Raw genomic sequence first — 18,457 nt, forward strand, 5'->3', positions numbered from 1 at the left:
CTGTGTTGGTCATGGAGTGGATGGCAGAATAGTCAGATACTGGACACAAAACAACCCAAGTCTCTGTTTTTACAGAGATGAAACAGAAACCCAGGGCTCTTCAGAGGAAGAGGGGTGATACAAGGTCAGTGTCCCGCCTCCACCTGTCAGAGATGACTCCCATACAGTAGCTATTATAAATGAATGCTCCTGTGGTTACAGTTACATACAGTTGAGACAGGAGACATCATGGAATCAAGACTGGCCATTTGTGTGGTGATTTTAGCTTTAGTGGTTGATGGTAAGGTTATTACACACTGGCGAATTAGCGACGCGATGCGAATAAGCGATCCGAAAATGCGAAACAATTTTCCAAATGCTTTTTAAAATATTGAATCTGTCTACTTAGAATAAGACAAATATTACATTATACTACATTAATCCTGTAAGATTGGTATTATTAGGGGTGTAAGTTTAACACAAAGGTGGAGGCAGAGGTTTCTGTCACTTGTCATATGTTGTAAATCACATGCCAGTCTCATTATGTGCAATTAGTGCATGCAGGACAGATCGTGTCCTATGTGTCTATTTGTGTTGGTAAAAACTTTCAGGAGATGTTTCTGTGCCACATACCACTCTAACAGTAATTCTCGCAACTTCCAGGTGGCAGAGCACAGTTGGATGGTGAGTTCTGTTTTCATTCATTCATTCATTCATTCTCCGTTAAAATAATTATGGCAACAATCCTACATGGTTTCCATCAGCATGTATCCATTGGAAAAATGAAATAAAAAGATATTACATTGAAACTCCCCACATTTGAGACTTGTTGAATGATTATAACCCTTACATTTACCAAACCGGGCTCTTGTGTATTGTGCTAAAACAAATAAAATTGATATAAATACCGGTAACTAAAAATGTATAACTCCTGATGTGTGAAAGTACTGTACACAGTCAACTCAGTCCATGACTGAGGACATTCACTGTGAGGTGAATACGTATACTGTATGTATCCAACCCACAGAGTAGAGAAACAGAAGGAGCTTTAAGGAGTATTCTGTAACATATACAGGCCGAGACTACAACAATCTATTGGTGCAGACATCTCTACTATGTACACCACACAGTAAATCCTGAGTGTGTACATCTGAAAGATTAGAGCATTTCTCTTTGGACGCTCGCAATTTCAGAATCCCACAATTCACTACTCTGCTGAAATCATATACCTGTAGAGAGTAAAGCCAAAGTGTGGTCGGCAGGCCGTGGGTTAACTGCAGCACAAGAGTAGAGCATGGTGAACAGACAGGTGCAAAATGGTGCAGAGAAAATGAAAAATTTGTGAAAGACACAATTATTAATTAATAACAAAAAGTGAAAACCTCATGGAGCAGAAAAGTAAGAGAAGTCAAACATTTTGAAATGGAGTCTTGCATGACTTTATGTGTTTTATACAATTTGTTACATTTCCTTGTAGTGTGTGGCGTGGCTCCACTCAACCCGAGGATTGTGGGAGGTTCTGATGCTGTAGCAGGGTCGTGGCCCTGGATGGCCGGTCTGTACTATAGAGGGAGCCTTTTCTGTGGAGGAACCCTCATTAACGACATGTGGATTCTGACTGCTACTTCATGCGTTAATACGTGAGATTTGACTCTGAATCTTTTTGTACTCGTTTTAGTCCTAACCCTGCTTATAATGTTAGCTGTGTGATTTCTTTAAAAATGCATTTCTGCATTTATGTTGTAGACCTACTGTACACTGTGAAACCCTACGAACACTCCAGAATTTGCTTTGGAAAGAATTACTGGAAAAGAGAAGGCATAAAATGTTACCCAGTTGAGCTGGTGGCTCAAACTGTGTAACAATTATGCAATTCGTGTTACAGGGAATTTGAATACCAACAATACCTTGGGAATGTTAATATATTACCTATCCCACTGGAATATTAGCATTCCCAAGGGGATTTGGTAGAACATATCTACAAACATGTCAATCATTTGTTTTCCTTTACTGATTTTAATTCACTACTAAGCCCAGAGTTAAAATACATAGCTATATAGATAGACAGAGATAAATGGAAACAAACTGATACAGAAGTAGCATTCTAAAGAATGGCACAGAGCCTATACTGCATAGCGATTGGTGGAACCGATTGTGGCCCAAGCATATTTTTGTTACTACTTAAGTGAGGCATGGATTGATTGTTTAATCTTGGCATCATCAGGCATCACATTAGTTACATACAGTATAGCCTACTGTAGGTTGATTCATGTTTACTGACCTAAATGTTATATTACTAAACACTACATGTTCCACCTATAAACCCTCTCCCTCTCTCTCTCTCCACACACTCAGGATCAGCAGCAGTAGCATCACAGTATACCTTGGACAACTGACTCTGCAGGGTTCCAATCCCAACCAGGTGTCCAGATCCGTGTCACAGATCATCATGCACCCTAACTTTAACGGATACACTTTCGACAACGACATTGCTTTGTTAAAACTCTCGTCCTCGGTTACATTGACCAATTACACTCGACCTGTCTGTCTGGCAGCAGACGAAAGTGTCTTTAGTGCTGGCAGCACTGCCTGGGTTACCGGCTGGGGGTTTATCAATACTGGAGGTGAGACTTCTTCAGGGTGTTGTTCAGTGACTGTAATATCTTTGCTGTCAGGAAGAAACCACTTTTTGAAAAACAAAGCAATACTGCCTCATCAAAGTTGGTGTTGTGACTTTAAAGATTGTCAATTACTTGCATGAGAGGGGGAGAGGTGGTGGAGTTAGCTGTTTTAGCAGGTCAGTTTGAGGGTCCAAATGGAGTTAAGGTTTTGTCCGAAGCACTTCTTACTACTTTTCATTGGTTCAATATTTTCTAAACAGACGTAAAGGGTTTTCAATAGCACTGATTTATATAAAAAACATAAAATAAAAAAAATAAAAACCTCAAAAAAGGTGGTTTCCTCCCAACAGCAACAATATATTGCTAGATATTCTGTGACAGAGTTTATCAATCAGTGGACTGGAACCCAAAAGTGGGGTGTATACTGTACTCTGTGTGTATGCATGTGCGTGCGTGTGTGCGTGCACATGCATGATATAATAGTGTAGTTATCTTCATTGATACAGAAAAAACATCTCTTCTCTTCCAGTTTCTCTACCCTATCCAGAGACACTGCAGGAAACAGATGTGCCCGTTATTTCCACTAAAGAATGTAAAAGTACCTACGGAGAATTGACCGACAACATGATCTGTGCTGGTGGAGGACGAAAGGGCACCTGTGTGGTACGTTTTAAGTCCAATGTATGTAATTTGTTAACTGTTTAGACAGAACACATTTCCAAGTGTTAATTTAAGTGATATTTTTAAGATAAATTAATGCAAAGTATATTGTTTGTTGCGTTTGTAGTAGCAGTAGTTGCTGGCAAATGTTAGACCAATTAAATTAAGTCATTATGCTGCTGGTGCATGCATGTAGTGTGACTAGTGTCCCCGACACTTTGTTGAAACTCTAGATATCCATATGATCAAAATACAGAGTTCTTGATTGGCTAGAAAAGAAGGTGATGTGTGTTGATTGGAAGGTGATGAGTATGAATCACAGAATGTGAAATGCGAACACTTTCAGCATTTTCAAGTGGGCCGGAAAACTGTATTAAGTTATCCATTTAACCAACTCAAAGTCATAGTAAATATATGGAAAATATATTTTTACTGAATCATATATCTAGCCATATAGCAAACACTAATTTTGTGCTTCTTTCACAGGGAGATGGAGGAGGCCCGATGGTGGTTAAACAGAATACTCGCTGGATCCAGGCTGGAGTGAATAGCTTCATTTCGTCTCTAGGTTGTGCCAAACCTAACATAGCTGATGGTTATGCTAGAGTGTCCCGGTACCAGAGCTGGATCAAACGCCACATCACCAGCAACCAGCCAGGCTTCGTTTACAACTCCAGCAATGTGATCAGTGGAAGATCCAATATATTGTCTCTGCTCCTTCTATTCATTTTACCCCTCGTATTTTCTCTGTAACTGTTCTCATAAGAATCTGGCAATACAAGGAACTTGTGATTGGTTTATCCCGAGTAGTGGAAAGATTTTTGAAAATCGGTCAGTAGCAGGAATATTTCCACTTTAGTTAATGGAAGTTAGGATTGAGATCTCTTCGTAATAGTAATGCCTGACATGGACGAAAATTATATGATTTGAATTGTATTATTGATTGCACTGATTCACAAACAGAATTGTATATTCCAGATGAATGTGTATTAAAAATAGTTTGTATATTTAACCCAGAGTGACTTAAATGATCTACAACTCTTTTGTCCTGACACAGTGCCAGGGCGGGTAGGCCAAAACTGCAGCAGCAGCCATACACCGCTTCACCTAATTCTCCCATATCTTATCTCATACACCTACACTGCCCCTCACATTACCCTCCGACTTTGACCATTGACGTTGACCATTAACTTTGACTTTGAGGATTGGAAAGACTGCTAAAGGAATGAGCCTTTGATTTGGTTGTGATGGATATATGTTGAACTATTTCCATGTATTAATGTTTTCTTTGCGTTTATTTTGCAATCAATAAATGGCACCATTATCTGTACTACTGTATATCTTCACATCTACTTCTGAATACATATACACTATAGTCCAATACTAAAAATGAATCTATACTTTGTATCCACTACGCATATGCTGCTACATGAATGTATACAATTTATTTTGACATTAGAATGTTCTGATGCATAACTGAAGCCAGACGTTGCCTCTAGTGTTTGTCTATCTGTGTTCAATATCCAATAAAATATGATCATTCCGTTGCTGGATACTACTCCAGTGGTGGACAGAAACAAAGAGTACTATAGGCTAATTACTAAGTAATTTGTTGGAGTATATGTACTAAATTATTTCTATTTTTGAATACTTATGACTTTCACTCCACTACATTGCAAAGACACATATTGTACTTTTGACTCCAGTACATTTCTAGGAAGACAAAAAGTACATTATGATTAACCACTTAGCCCTATAACGGCATTTTCAGTTCTGAAAGCCCTAGGCTATAGAGCTCTAGGATGTCTTCATACCTTTATTATTATTATTATTATTATTCATACTTTATTGAAACCCCCATTGTACTGTTCTAGAAAGTCGAGATCTTCTCTTATCTTGGAGCATGTTGCAGGCGTTAGCAGACATTAATTCATGACTACAACTTAAGTGAAGACAAATAATAAATAATAAACCTAGTGTATATATGTCCATGTTGTCCGGGGGAGTGAAAATGCAAAAGAAGAGTGGAGTTTATCAGATGGGCATGGCTGTGCAAGTCTTAAGGCTGAGAATGAGTCCAATTCCTGATACGCAGGTGCAAAGTCTAATTTCTCAGGAATTGGGTTAATACGATAACAATCACATATATTAAGGACTCTCACAAAGGAGACAATATTTCTCCTCTCTCTGAACTATGATGGTAAGAGGTAGGCCTACGGTATTGTGTGTGTATATAATATATACTAGAATTTAGTTATATTTAACTCATCCTAGAGTCACACACACACACACACACACACACACACACACACACACACACACACACACACACACACACACACACACACACACACACACACACACACACACACACACACACACACACACACACACACACACACACACACACACACACACACACACACACACACACACACACACTTTTTCTAGTTGACACTTTGCTTATGAGATGCCACATCTTATTAGACTTCCTAGTCAATAGATGGCGCTCCTGCGCTACTGTGAATCATAGAGGAACTGCCTAGTCTCGGTCCCACGCATGCGCAGTTAGTAATAAGCCGCTGCTAACCGAGCCCTCCTTCCTTTATGACCGAGCCTAGCAACACTAAATAACGTGTCCTGTTCCTCGTTTTTCACAGGTATGAAAACCATATCTACACATTCCCAATGATGTTGAAACTACTGTGAACTGTCAGTGACATGTTTAGTAACGTTGAGTGTACTTGAAGTGAGTTTGGACCAGTAGTTTTATTGTGTTGAGTTGAATAATGGCTGCTGCCATGAGGTAGTTTTACACTGTATTACCAAACCGACGGCACACGTGGTGCGCGTGCACGTGCGTGCGTGTCCGAATGAAAACGTGTTATTTTGAATGTGTATTTGAGCTAATGGTGTGAATGAAGAAGAGTATTAGATTTAGGAAATGTATTGTTATGATAAATGGAATCTGAGTGTTCTGACTACAGTATTACGTTTGTATGTTGAGAGTAAAGGCTCATACATAGGCTACTCCAGTTTTTGGTGATAGCTTGACAGCTGACAGCTGATCATCACCGCGACTGACGTAATGGTGTAGTTTTCCAACCCTTTAAAAACTACACCATTACGTCAGTCGCGGTGATGATCAGCTGTACCTAAAACGGTGATAACCTATCACCAAAAACTGGAGTATGTATGAGCCTTAAGAATACAGATTGGATATTATGTCAAAAGGGTTATCATTGTGCACTTTATTTTTGGTTTCATGAAGGATACAGTTTATATTTGATTTATTTGGTTTATTGTATTTTTGAAGCTATTGTGAAGTAAGATGTCTGTTATTATTTTGATATTGAATACAAATGAATGTTGATATATTGAGTCAGTAATAAACCGCTGCTGACCGAGCCAAGCAACACTAAATAACGTGTCCTGTTCCTCGTTTTTCACAGATCCACAGTAGTCATGGGTCGCCGACCAGCCCGCTGCTACAGGTACTGCAAGAACAAGCCTTACCCCAAGTCCCGCTTCTGCCGGGGCGTCCCCGACCCCAAGATCCGGATCTTCGACCTGGGCCGGAAGAAGGCCAATGTGGAGGAGTTCCCGCTATGCGCCCACATGGTCTCCGACGAGTACGAGCAGCTGTCGTCGGAAGCGCTGGAGGCGGCGCGCATCTGCGCCAACAAGTACATGGTGAAGACCTGCGGCAAGGACGGATTCCACATCCGCATTCGCGTGCACCCCTTCCACGTCGTCCGCATCAACAAGATGCTGTCGTGCGCCGGCGCCGACAGGCTCCAGACGGGCATGCGTGGCGCCTTCGGAAAGCCCCTGGGCACGGTGGCCCGCGTGCGCATCGGTCAAGTGATCATGTCCGTGCGCACCAAGGCGACGAACCGGGAGCACGTGATCGAGGCCCTGCGCAGGGCCAAGTTCAAGTTCCCCGGACGCCAGAAGATCCACATCTCCAAGAAGTACGGCTTCACCAAGTTCAACGCGTCCGACTTCGACGGGATGATGGCTGAGAAGCGTGTGGTTCCCGACGGCTGCGGCGTCAAGTATATCTCCAACTCGGGCCCTCTGTCTCGCTGGAAGGCCGTGCATGGCAATAAGTAGAGCTCTACAAACCTTGAATTCGAAAAAAATGATTCGGAAGTATTTAAATTAAAGTTCAGTTAATTTCAAATGTACTTGTTTGCTTGTTCATTGTATTATTGAAGTTAAATGTTCTTTTCGTATGTTGAAGTACTGCACTACTGTACTGTGTACAGCAACGTCACTTTATTTGTTTTTTTATTTTTGGTTTTATTATTCCAAGTGCAAGTCTCCACTCCAGTCAATCAGATTAAAACATTTCAATAAGCGCCTTCATGTTCTCAACTATAGTAATGTCAGCAAGTGGTAGCCAGCAAGCAGTCAATCGAACTGTCTAGAATATCTGTATTCAATAAAATAAATGCATTTGAATGCACAATGTCACTGTCATTTTGAATCTTAAATTGATACCCATAAATATTGACTGTAATAACTGACTCGATCTATACAATAATAAGGTTTTGAGCAACTAGAAGGATGGCATTCAGTACAATAATGTTTTCAGATCATTTGTTTTACTCCAGTGGAGCAGTGGCAAGCAGAAATCATTGCCCCCATTGTGCCCTGCCATTACCCCCCACCAGGGACGGATTAACCCCCACCAGGGCCCCTGGGTCGGTAATATTTGCAGGGCCCCCATAGCAGCATAATAACCTCAACACAATATACAACACACATCTTCAGAAGTTTATCTTCCCTGTTTCTCTAACAGAACAACCTTAACCACTTTAACGCTGGCATCGCCGTAACAGTATGCTGACATTATACTAAATAGTAAACGGTGCTTTCCTATAGACCCATTTTATGTTTGTAAAATATTATGGCGTTTTTCTGTGGGCACAGCGTAGGTATAGAGGCCAATTTGAGAACCCATCGGCAAGAAATAAAAGAAAAACAGTGCCCTCTTAGTCTGTCTCAAGAGACTAGGTATACATCATTGATTGACTGACTGACTGAATGAATACTTAACTCCGTCCTATATGTGTTCAATATCCAATAAAATATGATAATTCCGTTGCTGGATACTACTCCAGTGGTGGACAGAAACAGAGTACTTTGTTTCTACTAAGGCTACTTAAGTAATTTGTTTGAGTATATGTACTCTATGTACTAAATTATTTGTATTTTTGAATACTTTCACTCCACTACATTTCAAAGACACATATTGTACTTTTGACTCTAGTACATTTCTAGGAAGGCAAAGTATTATGATTAACCACTTAGCCCTATAATGGCATTTACAGTTCTGAGCCCTCTAGGCTATAGAGCTCTAGGATGTCATCAATATGATGATGATCTAGTCAACTTTCGTCCTCAAATTTATTTTCCAAAAGTACAATCTACTAATATGTAACTATATGTGTAATGAAGTAGTGTGACGATGCCGCCGACGACGATGATGTCATTGTTGCACTATACTCTTTCCATCCCCGTTTAACCCTTTCCACCCAGGTGGCTCACTAAGCTATCACAATGGACAGAGATTCTCCACACCAGACAGACCAGGATGGCTGGGAGTGGACATTGTGCTAAAAACTGGATCAGGGCGTACTGGTACAACAGTTGTGATCATTCAAATCCCAATGGAGTGTATCTGTTGGCTGGTGACACACGCAATTTGTGTTAAATGGGAGTCATGGAGAAGTTCCAGTCTGAAGTCTATCAGTATGAAGATCAGACCACTACGCAGAAGTGGTCTGAACATCTTCAATGTTTGTGTTTACAAACACTCAAAGCTGGGCCTATAGGAGGGGCTAACACCCCTCAAAAAATATTGAACCAATGAAAAGTATTAAAAAGCGCTTTGGCCAAAACCTCATAACTGAAGCTGGATGTTGTTCATTGAGACACTTCGGCTCAGATTGACCATAGACCATTTATTGCAAAGATATTGCATGTTAGTATGGCGGTGTGGCTCTGCTCATGTGATATCAGATGATCTGCGTACCGAGACACAGGTCCGATATCACATTTGATATCTCCGATTATCTGTGCACCAAGACACAGCTCTGATATCAACAACCCCCCAGAGCAGAGCCAAAGATACAACAATCCATGAACAATACACAGTAATGACACATCAACACATGATTCAACACAATCACAAACAATACAATAATATCCCATAACCTCTGGACTAAGAACTACAGGGAGGAGGCCGGGGAGGTGGGGGAAATTTTCACGCAGCGCCGCACGAGCTGCTTGACGACTCAGCATAGAGAAAGAGAAGTGAGCTGAGGCTGCTTAAGTAGCCGCCTGAATTGCACTGTGGGAATGAGGGCGTGGCCTAGCGAGGCAGCGGATTTAAAGAAGCAGTACCGACAGCAAAGATATAATAAACAGATCACTTAGGATAATAAGAAATAAGGGAAAACGTTTTATATTTACATACTAGTAAATCTATCTAATCTATCTAACTATCTAAATATATACTTTTTTTTAAAAATATATATAATTATGGGAATTACTTAAAATGAGAAGTTTATGAAAGGTGACTGTAAGTATACTATAGATCAGGGGTTCCCAAACTGTGGTGCGTGCACCCCTTGTGGACGGTGCGCGAAACACCCTCTAGGGGGTCCATGACATGAAAAGGGTAATAGCAGTTTTATGGTATTATTATGCACAAACTGCGAAATCCAACGAGTAAACCATTGTTGTAAGGAGATGTATAGAGCAGTTGCATGTCTCAGTGACATTGTGTGATTATTTGCCATAATCAATAAATCATATTAAAAAATGTATCATTTTCGGCCAAATACAACAAAACTTAGCGTTGGGGGGAGCGTCAGCTCGGTAACAGTGGGTGCACGCACGGCCAAAACAGTTTGAGGAACACTGCTATAGAGTGTTGCAGTCCCCCCTTTCATGACGACGACAGGCCCATGAGGAAATAATTCCCCATTCATTTTCCCCGTAGACATTTCAAAAAGTATTTATTTAAAGATCTGTAAGCCTTGAACAAAGCCAACTCGGATGGTGACAAATCATTATTTTGGGCCGAACAAATAATTAGAAAATAAGGGTAGGGGGTACAACACTTTTTTGTTGTTTTTCTTTGTAATTATTTGTTCGGCCAGAAATTGTGTTTGTGGTCATGATTTATGAGATCATGTTATATATAGGAAACTTAAAACATTTAGTACCCACGTTAGTGGATATCTCAGACGGGAGTAACTCAAAAGGGACAGAGACTTACAGAGACTCACTAACAAGACTCACCCTGTATTGGACTGGACGAAGGCATAGGTTCACTGTTCACAGAATCCAGATGAGCCTCCAGATAAGGTAGGCCTATTCTTATTTTAGAATGTATGAAGCAGCCTTTTGAGTGGACAGATGATGGACAGGGCAGGAAGGTGATCGGTTCCAATTGTGTGGTTGACACTTTGTGAAGAAAGGGAAATTCCCTAAGCTAAAGTGATGGTACAGGTGTAGACCTATGTATAATACAAACTATGGAATTTGTCATTACAGACAAGCCAACCTGTGGAGGTATAGGCGTAGTGCACCGAGGAACAATGTGAAGTATATTTTAACCAGGAGAGTGTGTTCTCTCCTCTGCATAAAGACTCAAAAATACAGGGAAGTTCTGAAGCAGCAGAAAGGCCAAGAGACTCAGGCAGACAGATGAAGCTGAGGTCGGTGCAGAGTACAGAATACAGCAGAGGACAAGCAGGAGCCTGGCTGACCACCGTGGTGGCGGTCAGCCCATAATGAACACCATCCTTACATTGAGTCAGAATATATAGGTATCCTACTGTATACATGCACAAAAGCTGAGGGACAGAGTCAGTTATTTAGGGGGGGGGGCGCTCTTATCATACATCATCTCATTCCGGCCAATCACAATTTGAGTCCTCACTTTTGTCTTCAATGTTGCCACTCAAAACTGGCCATTCATTGTCAATGGAATTCAATGTTTGTGATATTTTAAATTCTCAGGTTCCGTAAGCCCCTCCCAATTTCCATTTTCCAATCTGAAGACCCCAAATGTGGGACCATTGGTTTATCGATACCGAGTTATGCCCCGGACAGGGATACAGGGGATCTTTTGCGGACAGAGATTTGGTGGGGTTCTCAACCTTTACAGGCCGTGGCCCGTGACCCTCTGTTCTATAGATAAATACTGTGAAAATATCTCACAACATTGGAGGCGGGAATAACCTTAATTTATAAATCCATAATTTATTCTGACCCATCCCCGAAAAGGCCTTTTTGTCCTGACCCCTTATCCATGATTGATACATTATGGAACATATGGACTTACTTACACTTATTCGTCTCAGCTGCTCGGCCAAGCCTGCTTAGACACACACGAAACACACAACCATTATGTGATGCTATAGCGATGAATTGAATGCAAAACTTTGAACAGGTATAACTAATGCCCCGTTGCCATGAAACTTCATGCAACTTTCTTGGCGCTCCAGGCCAAACCGTGCAGTTGTTTTTTTGAGTGGTGCAAACCAGTCCAACAACCAGCTTTGTTTGTATCCGTGTTTGTGTGTACCTGTACGTGGGGCCCAAAAGAATGAGCATGGTTACTATGGTCACTGACATTACGTCAGACCACAGCTGATCAGGCTATATAAGACCTTGCACCACTCAGTTCACACGGGTGTGATTTTTTACTAAATCATCAAGATCAGGTCTATGTCATCATTACGGATGACATCACCACGATGGAAATTCCCCTTAGGTTCCTTTAATTTATGTCTCATAAGATGGCCAGAACAAACAAGTGTAACGATCAGATAGTACTATCACTGCTACTATTATTTAAAACACGGGTTGTGAATGATCTCTTAGGACACAATCTGATAAAGTGGAATGTAATGAAATAGCCTAAATAAGCAGCAGTAAACAGTCAGAAACAAAGCTCACGTTAACCTTTTATCTAATCAAGTCAAGAAATCAAAATACAGACAGGTTAAACAGCGAGTTGAATGAATCAACCGAGTGTCATAAACAGTCTTTAAAACCCCCCAAATAACAAAATAGACAGCACAGAATATATAGGACCTTACCCTTGATAGATGGCATTAATTAGAAATATTAAATAATACAACATACACTTTTAAATGTTGATATTAAAATAAATCATATATAACTTGTGTGGCAGTTGCTACACAAGGCCTTGAGACCAGTTGACACACACTCATTACTTTTTCTATTAATAAATGAAAACAACTTAAATTAGTTCTGAGAAGGTGACTATACTATTGCTTATGTACTTACACTATTGTACAATCAAAATTGACCTATACACATTATAATATGTTTGCCAGGGTGGAATTCTACTCCTGAGATCACAACACTGCTCAGTGCATGATTATTGAAGGTTTGGTTATTGAAAGATAGTTAAATATAAGATTTGTTGGTTACATTGCAAGACATACTGTAGATACAGCAGGGTAAAATATATCAGACTCAAAATAAACACCATCAATATTGAACAAAATACACTCAACAGTGCTTGTTCAGGGTGTGTATGCAGGACAAAATAATTAACAATATGTGACCCCGCTAATAAATATTCGAGACAGGACCCAAGATTAAAGGTACAAAATTAACAATTATTTTATTTATAAAAACAAGTTACAAAATGACTTTATCTGCATAGCGAAATTGTTAAGTGTTTGAGATGACACTGGGAATGGGGAGAATGGTTATTAAACCAAAACACAAAACAAAACACAAACAAATCAATCAAAAGAGAAAGGAACAGCGGTCCTTTATAGGGGCCACTTGTTCAACATGGCCCTATAAGCAATGACAACCAAAGTTCAGTAGATGTTATCAGAACAGCATGGACCTATATGCCAACCCTGTCTAACACATTTCAACACTACACAGTTCACAACATAATGTAAGCACAATATACACACACAATGTAATGTCTATAAACCCAATATAATCTACAAACTGTCAATAATATGCAAATCAATAAGGATCCCCTTACCAAATATAGCTCTCAAGATAAACACATGAACCCTCTCTCAATGGTCACAGGAAAACAACCAGGCCCCTGTCGCCACCTGTAGCTGTTATGCAATCACATAATCCATGCAAGTTAGACCCAAAAGTTACAGAATCACATACAATACCGGAAATATATTAACCCATCTCTTTGTTCAGCTGTGCAGAAACGATAATATAGTACTCACACTTCTCCAGTTTCAATGCCTACACGTTTGGGGAGGCCACACCCCAAACAATGACAGGAAAACACCCGCCATTAGAATAGAACTTTATTGTCACATCACATGAATTACAAGTAAAACAGTTGGTGAAAAACATTGTAGTGCAGCTTAAAACAACAACAGCAGTTGAGAGCGCAAAAAACCTTAAGAACGTTTAATTATAAACCTAACGACACTCATATTAATAAATAGATAAAACGATAATTAAGTCCGGTGTGTCCAGAGTGTACAGCCAGTCCTACACTACTGCTTATTTAGCAGTCTCACTACCGTGGGGAAAAAGCTGTTTGGTGTCCTATTGGTGGTACTTGGGATGCTAAGAAACCGTTTACCAGGGCGAGGGTTTCTGCAGGCCTTTAAGAGTTTATGGCTGGGGTGGTAAGTGTCTTTGATGATCCGATTCGCTTTGGCTGTGCATCTTTTTTCATAGAGTTCTTGGAGGGATGGAAGTTCACCTCCTATGATGCGCTGGGCCGCTTTCACCACCCTCTGCAAGGCCCCCCTGTCGAGTGCGGTGCAACCATAGAGTATATAAAAGGTGCAACTGCCATACCAAGCAGTACAGCAGTACAATAGCACGCTCTCGACCGTGCTGTATGCTGTTGTAGAAGCACCTGAGGATGCTGGGGCTGACACTGAACTTTTTCAGCTGCCGGAGGCAGTGGAGGAGTTGTTGGGCCTTCTTTGTCACGTGTGTGGTGTGTGTTGACCATTTAAGGTCTTGAGTGATGTGTACCCCGAGGAACTTGAATTACAGCAATAGTACAGACCTGGCAATATAAAACAGTCCCATTTTAGAACATACAAAAAGAAAACAGGCTTACCCCTTGACAGATCGGCTCACACATCCCCCTCTCTACAACACTCTTGGCAGTGTTGTGAGGCCCCATGGATTTCAGACCTGCTACCTGCCTGTTCAGAAAGGCTTTAAATACCCCTGTCACTTATTTCCCTCTGCCTCCCTCTAGGGGCTACAAATAGAACACTAAACATCCTTTTTGTCACATCATCACTGTGGTAAAGACAGACTGACTTTCCCACTTATGTCTTTTTACCCTCAGTATTTTATGTTTCAGTACAGTTTTGAACATTATTTTTGAACGGCTTGCAAAAGAAGAATAAAACTAAATCATTTCATTTCTGTTCACCTAGCTCTCATCCAAACGAACTCATTTACAATCTCAACACGGGTATATTTTACCCAATGTAAAATATTCCATACAAAATATGGAAAAAGTACAGCATTACATGGCAACTTGAGGTACTCTTCTTTAATATTTCATCATGACTTTTCACACCAACAAAACAGTGAAAAAGTGGGTATTATTTAAAAAATCACACCCGTGTGAACTGAGTGGTGTAAGGTCTTATATAGACTGATCAACTGTGGTCTGACGTAATGTCTGACGTAATGAAATCACACCCGTGTGAACTGGGTGACCATAGCAACCATGCTCATTTTTTGGTACGAACAGACAGACAGACAGACAGACACGTAAACTAACAAAGCCAGTCGTAGGAGTGGTTTACACCACTCAAAAATATTCCTGAAAACAATAATGGAGCTGGGAACTTATCCTTTGGTTCACCCATTACTGGGACATGTGAGAATTAAATGGTCCAGTGAAGAAATAAAAAGCTCATTGTGGGTGTATGGGATTTTTCTCTATCACTCTATCACTAAACACGGGTGAAATTCACCCAAACACCTGCCTGTAGAAAAAGACAGGGATGTGGGCAGTGATAAGAGTGATAACATGTGGTATAGATGTTATTTTTAACGGACATGAATACAGGTATACCTTGACACTTACTTGCCCTTTTGTGAGCCTTGGCCTTGGACACAAAACGTTTGAAAACCACTGATCTATTTCATTAGTCTTTATTCTCTGTAGAGTCTTTGACAACTTGTGTGAAGAGAGTGTCCAACTTGAAATCGCTGAGAGCAAGAAAGCGATGAAAAGGAAGCTTCAGAAGGAAAAAGTGAAAGAATGGAAATATGGATTGAGAAGTCTTCACACAGCCTTCACACAGCAGCAAAGAGAGAGCTGCAACAATCGGTCAAGGCCAAAGCAAACTAAACTGAGAAGGAAGCAGTGGAGAGGAGCCATGTTGCGCTACAACTGAGCTGGGGTCAATTAAGGCTTCAACTGATGCACAGGTGCGAAGTTCCCACAAGTTTACTTTCCGGGATTTGACAGTCATGAACACACCGTTTTTCCAGTCAGTCAGTGATAAAAGTATTTTTGGATAATGTGTACGTGTACAGTAACAACCATATATAAAGGACCCTCACGAAGTAGACACCCAACCTTCCTCCCACCCTCCTCTCTGAACCAAGATGGTAAGATGTATTTCTCTGACCTATTTTTATTACTTTTTTGTGTTTTTTTTTTTACTTTACATTTTCTAAGTTTACACAGAAATATAGGAGATGAACTAAAAATGTAAATACAAGAATCAGAATCAGACAGAATCAGACATCCAAAAAGAAAATGGATATTCGGATATTCACTATTTACGTACATAAGTGTGTGCATGTCTAGGTCTAGACTATATGCCTATTGCAACTGGCCCTGTGAGCTTAATGTTATTGTTATTTATTGTATGTTGTTTGCATAATTATTGTTATAAGTGAGTTATATTGGTCATCGTGGCCATTGACAGCAGACCAGGAAAAATATGCTAGCTTCATCCAGTCTTTTCTCCTACAGTCACTATATGAAGTAGTGTTTATGCTGTGTCTCCTGTCCTCTGTGGCTGTGAGCTCCCTGCCGATGGACTGTGATGATATCTACACCATTCACGGCGCTTCCAGTGGGGTCTACAACATCTATCCTGTTGACGCTTATACTGCTGTGAAGGTCTACTGTGACATGGACACTGATGGAGGGAGGTGGACGGTAAGAATAGTTCAATGTCCTGCAGGATCTATGCTTGTGTCTTTATTTTACTGTAATGTCATCTTGCATTATGCAGAAAAATGTCTACTGCATTGAAAGTGTTGAAATGTTATACAAACAGTACCAATAGTGAAAATATAATAAACATATTGGACAAGCATCCTTCATACTCCTATCACATCTCTGCATTAACTCTTTCTGGCTCTTATCTGTCTTTTGGTTTTTCACTAATTCCTCTCTCTCTGTTTTACTGCTAAGGTTTTTCAAAGACGGATGGACGGCACAGTGTCATTTTACAGACCCTGGGACCAATACAAGAGTGGTTTTGGCAATGCTGAGGGAGAATACTGGCTAGGTGAGAAATTACAGTAGGCCTACTGTATGTTGAGTAAACAAGGGCTAACAACAGGAGAGATGTACGCATAAACTACTTCAAATGGTTGATATACAACACTCTAATTAGAGGAATTTGTGACAGCTTTCTTGTACCATTGGTATAAATAAATATCATGGACAAAATATATTTTTGCACAACTCCTATGCCTAAACTCTCAAACTGCAACATGTCCTTGTATGTTTTTTATGTACTGTTTGTAGGCCTGGAGAATCTCTACCATCTGACTTACAGACGAACCGAGTTGAGAGTGGACATGGAGGACTTCAGTGCGATCGGGAGCAAGGCATTCGCCCAGTACAGTTCATTTGAAGTCGACTCAGAGGCCTACGGATACATGCTGCACGTTGATCGTTTCCAAGATGGAGGAGCAGGTATGTTTGATAAGTAGAAGTGATTCCCACAGATAAATGCAATCACATATCAGTAACCTGACTGTTAATTTGACTTGAATAACAAAAAAATGTGTTGCTTCACAATAGAGGAGAGAGAGCTTATACAGGATACAGAATAAAGTGAAATTGGACATTAATTAAAAACAAAGGAATTATTAGGCTAACAGACAAAGCTGTAAAATGTGTTCTCTTTCCTGTTTAGATGAAAGATTATGTTCTGTTTATTAAACTACTACTGGAATATAGAGTTTTAACATTTTAACAAAATAGTTTGTTTCAAAAGACAAAACGTAACATCACTTACAGAACTTCTAAATAAACATGTAATAATTAAGCATGTTGTATAGAGCAGTATTTTAAAAGAGTTGCTATTATTTCATTTTTGGTATTTCAACTATATGCTATGAAGATACGCAATGTTGATGATGAAGATGGCAATGTTGAAGATGTGGTCATTGTGCACATAATTCTCTTTTTAACTCTTTCCACTCAGGTGACTCACTAAGCCACCACAATGGGCGGAGATTCTCCACTCCAGACCATGACCAAGATGATGCCTCCAATCATTGTGCTAAAGACAACCTGGGAGGGTACTGGTACGGCAATTGTGACACTTCAAATCCCAATGGACTCTATCTGTTGGCCGGTGACACACGCCACTTTGGTATTGAATGGGATTCATGGAAAGGAGTCGGAGCACCCAGTCTGAAGTCTATCAGTATGAAGATCAGACCACTACGCAGAAGAGACTACGAGGATGAAGACACAGATGAGTAGTTCCAGTGTGGCAGAACAGTTCTGTCTGTGACTTGAAATACATGTGTTATACTTTTAGCCTTAATGTCTTACTGTACCATGTGCGGTTTACATTTCTGCATAATTAAGTATTCAATCAATCAATCAATCAATGTCAGCACTCACATTATTAAAGCCCAATTCATATTTGTATAAAATCTCATATGATATGACCCAAAAATAACAACGTGAAACGTGACACGATACAACACGATGAAGTATAAATTATCCATTGCAGCATAATACGTACATAAAGATCACTTAGATTAAATACAGTCACCACAGACCACCCTAATTGTCATAATCCTTCCTGATCTCCTGATCTGTATTCATTCATTCATTCATTCAGTTTGTTTTCATGGTCAGTTATTCTCCTGTCATTTCACATCCTGTCACTGACACATTATAT

General features: G+C 40.2%; 4 protein-coding genes across 6 annotated transcripts in view; 3 read left to right on the forward strand and 1 right to left on the reverse strand.

The window, feature by feature from the left end:
* The window catches only part of LOC306936173 (transcription elongation factor 1 homolog), a 29,635-nt gene extending 15,177 nt beyond the window's left edge, over positions 1-14,458 (reverse strand). For both annotated transcript variants that reach the window (XM_079519658.1, XM_079519657.1), the window contains exon 1: positions 14,386-14,458. The gene's annotated coding sequence lies outside the window, so the exon portion shown is untranslated. The remainder of the gene's footprint in view (positions 1-14,385) is intronic.
* On the forward strand, positions 78-4,332 carry LOC306937043 (serine protease 27-like; the record flags this gene model as incomplete). The annotated part of the gene is made up of 6 exons (XM_079520718.1): positions 78-124; positions 643-663; positions 2,335-2,603; positions 3,148-3,263; positions 3,747-3,941; positions 4,318-4,332. 6 exons carry the CDS (start codon positions 78-80, stop codon positions 4,330-4,332), a joined length of 663 nt encoding a protein of 220 aa, XP_079376844.1.
* LOC306936355 (large ribosomal subunit protein uL16-like) lies at positions 5,799-7,687 on the forward strand. 2 transcript variants are annotated; one of them, XM_079519847.1, is made up of 2 exons: positions 5,799-5,920; positions 6,713-7,687. In XM_079519847.1, the coding sequence occupies exon 2, from the start codon at positions 6,726-6,728 to the stop codon at positions 7,374-7,376; it is 651 nt and encodes a 216-aa protein (XP_079375973.1). In that variant the 5' UTR covers positions 5,799-5,920; positions 6,713-6,725; the 3' UTR covers positions 7,377-7,687. The 2 variants fall into 2 exon arrangements, with proteins under 2 accessions (XP_079375973.1, XP_079375974.1); XM_079519848.1 differs by lacking the exon at positions 5,799-5,920 and adding an exon at positions 5,945-5,972.
* Positions 8,992-18,030, forward strand: LOC306937044 (microfibril-associated glycoprotein 4-like; the record flags this gene model as incomplete). Its single annotated transcript, XM_079520719.1, has 5 exons — positions 8,992-9,050; positions 16,329-16,464; positions 16,723-16,819; positions 17,062-17,232; positions 17,747-18,030. The coding sequence occupies 5 exons, from the start codon at positions 8,992-8,994 to the stop codon at positions 18,028-18,030; spliced, it is 747 nt and encodes a 248-aa protein (XP_079376845.1).
* Between the last annotated feature and the right edge of the window lie 427 nt (positions 18,031-18,457).

The sequence above is a fragment of the Electrona antarctica genome (genome assembly GCF_951216825.1).
Source record: "Electrona antarctica genome assembly, chromosome: 14".
NCBI lineage: Eukaryota > Metazoa > Chordata > Actinopteri > Myctophiformes > Myctophidae > Electrona > Electrona antarctica.

What these genes read in the sequence shown, in the direction of transcription:
- LOC306936355 (XM_079519847.1), top strand. Translation starts at nt 6,726, where the DNA reads ATGGGTCGCCGACCAGCCCGCTGCTACAGGTACTGCAAGAACAAGCCT.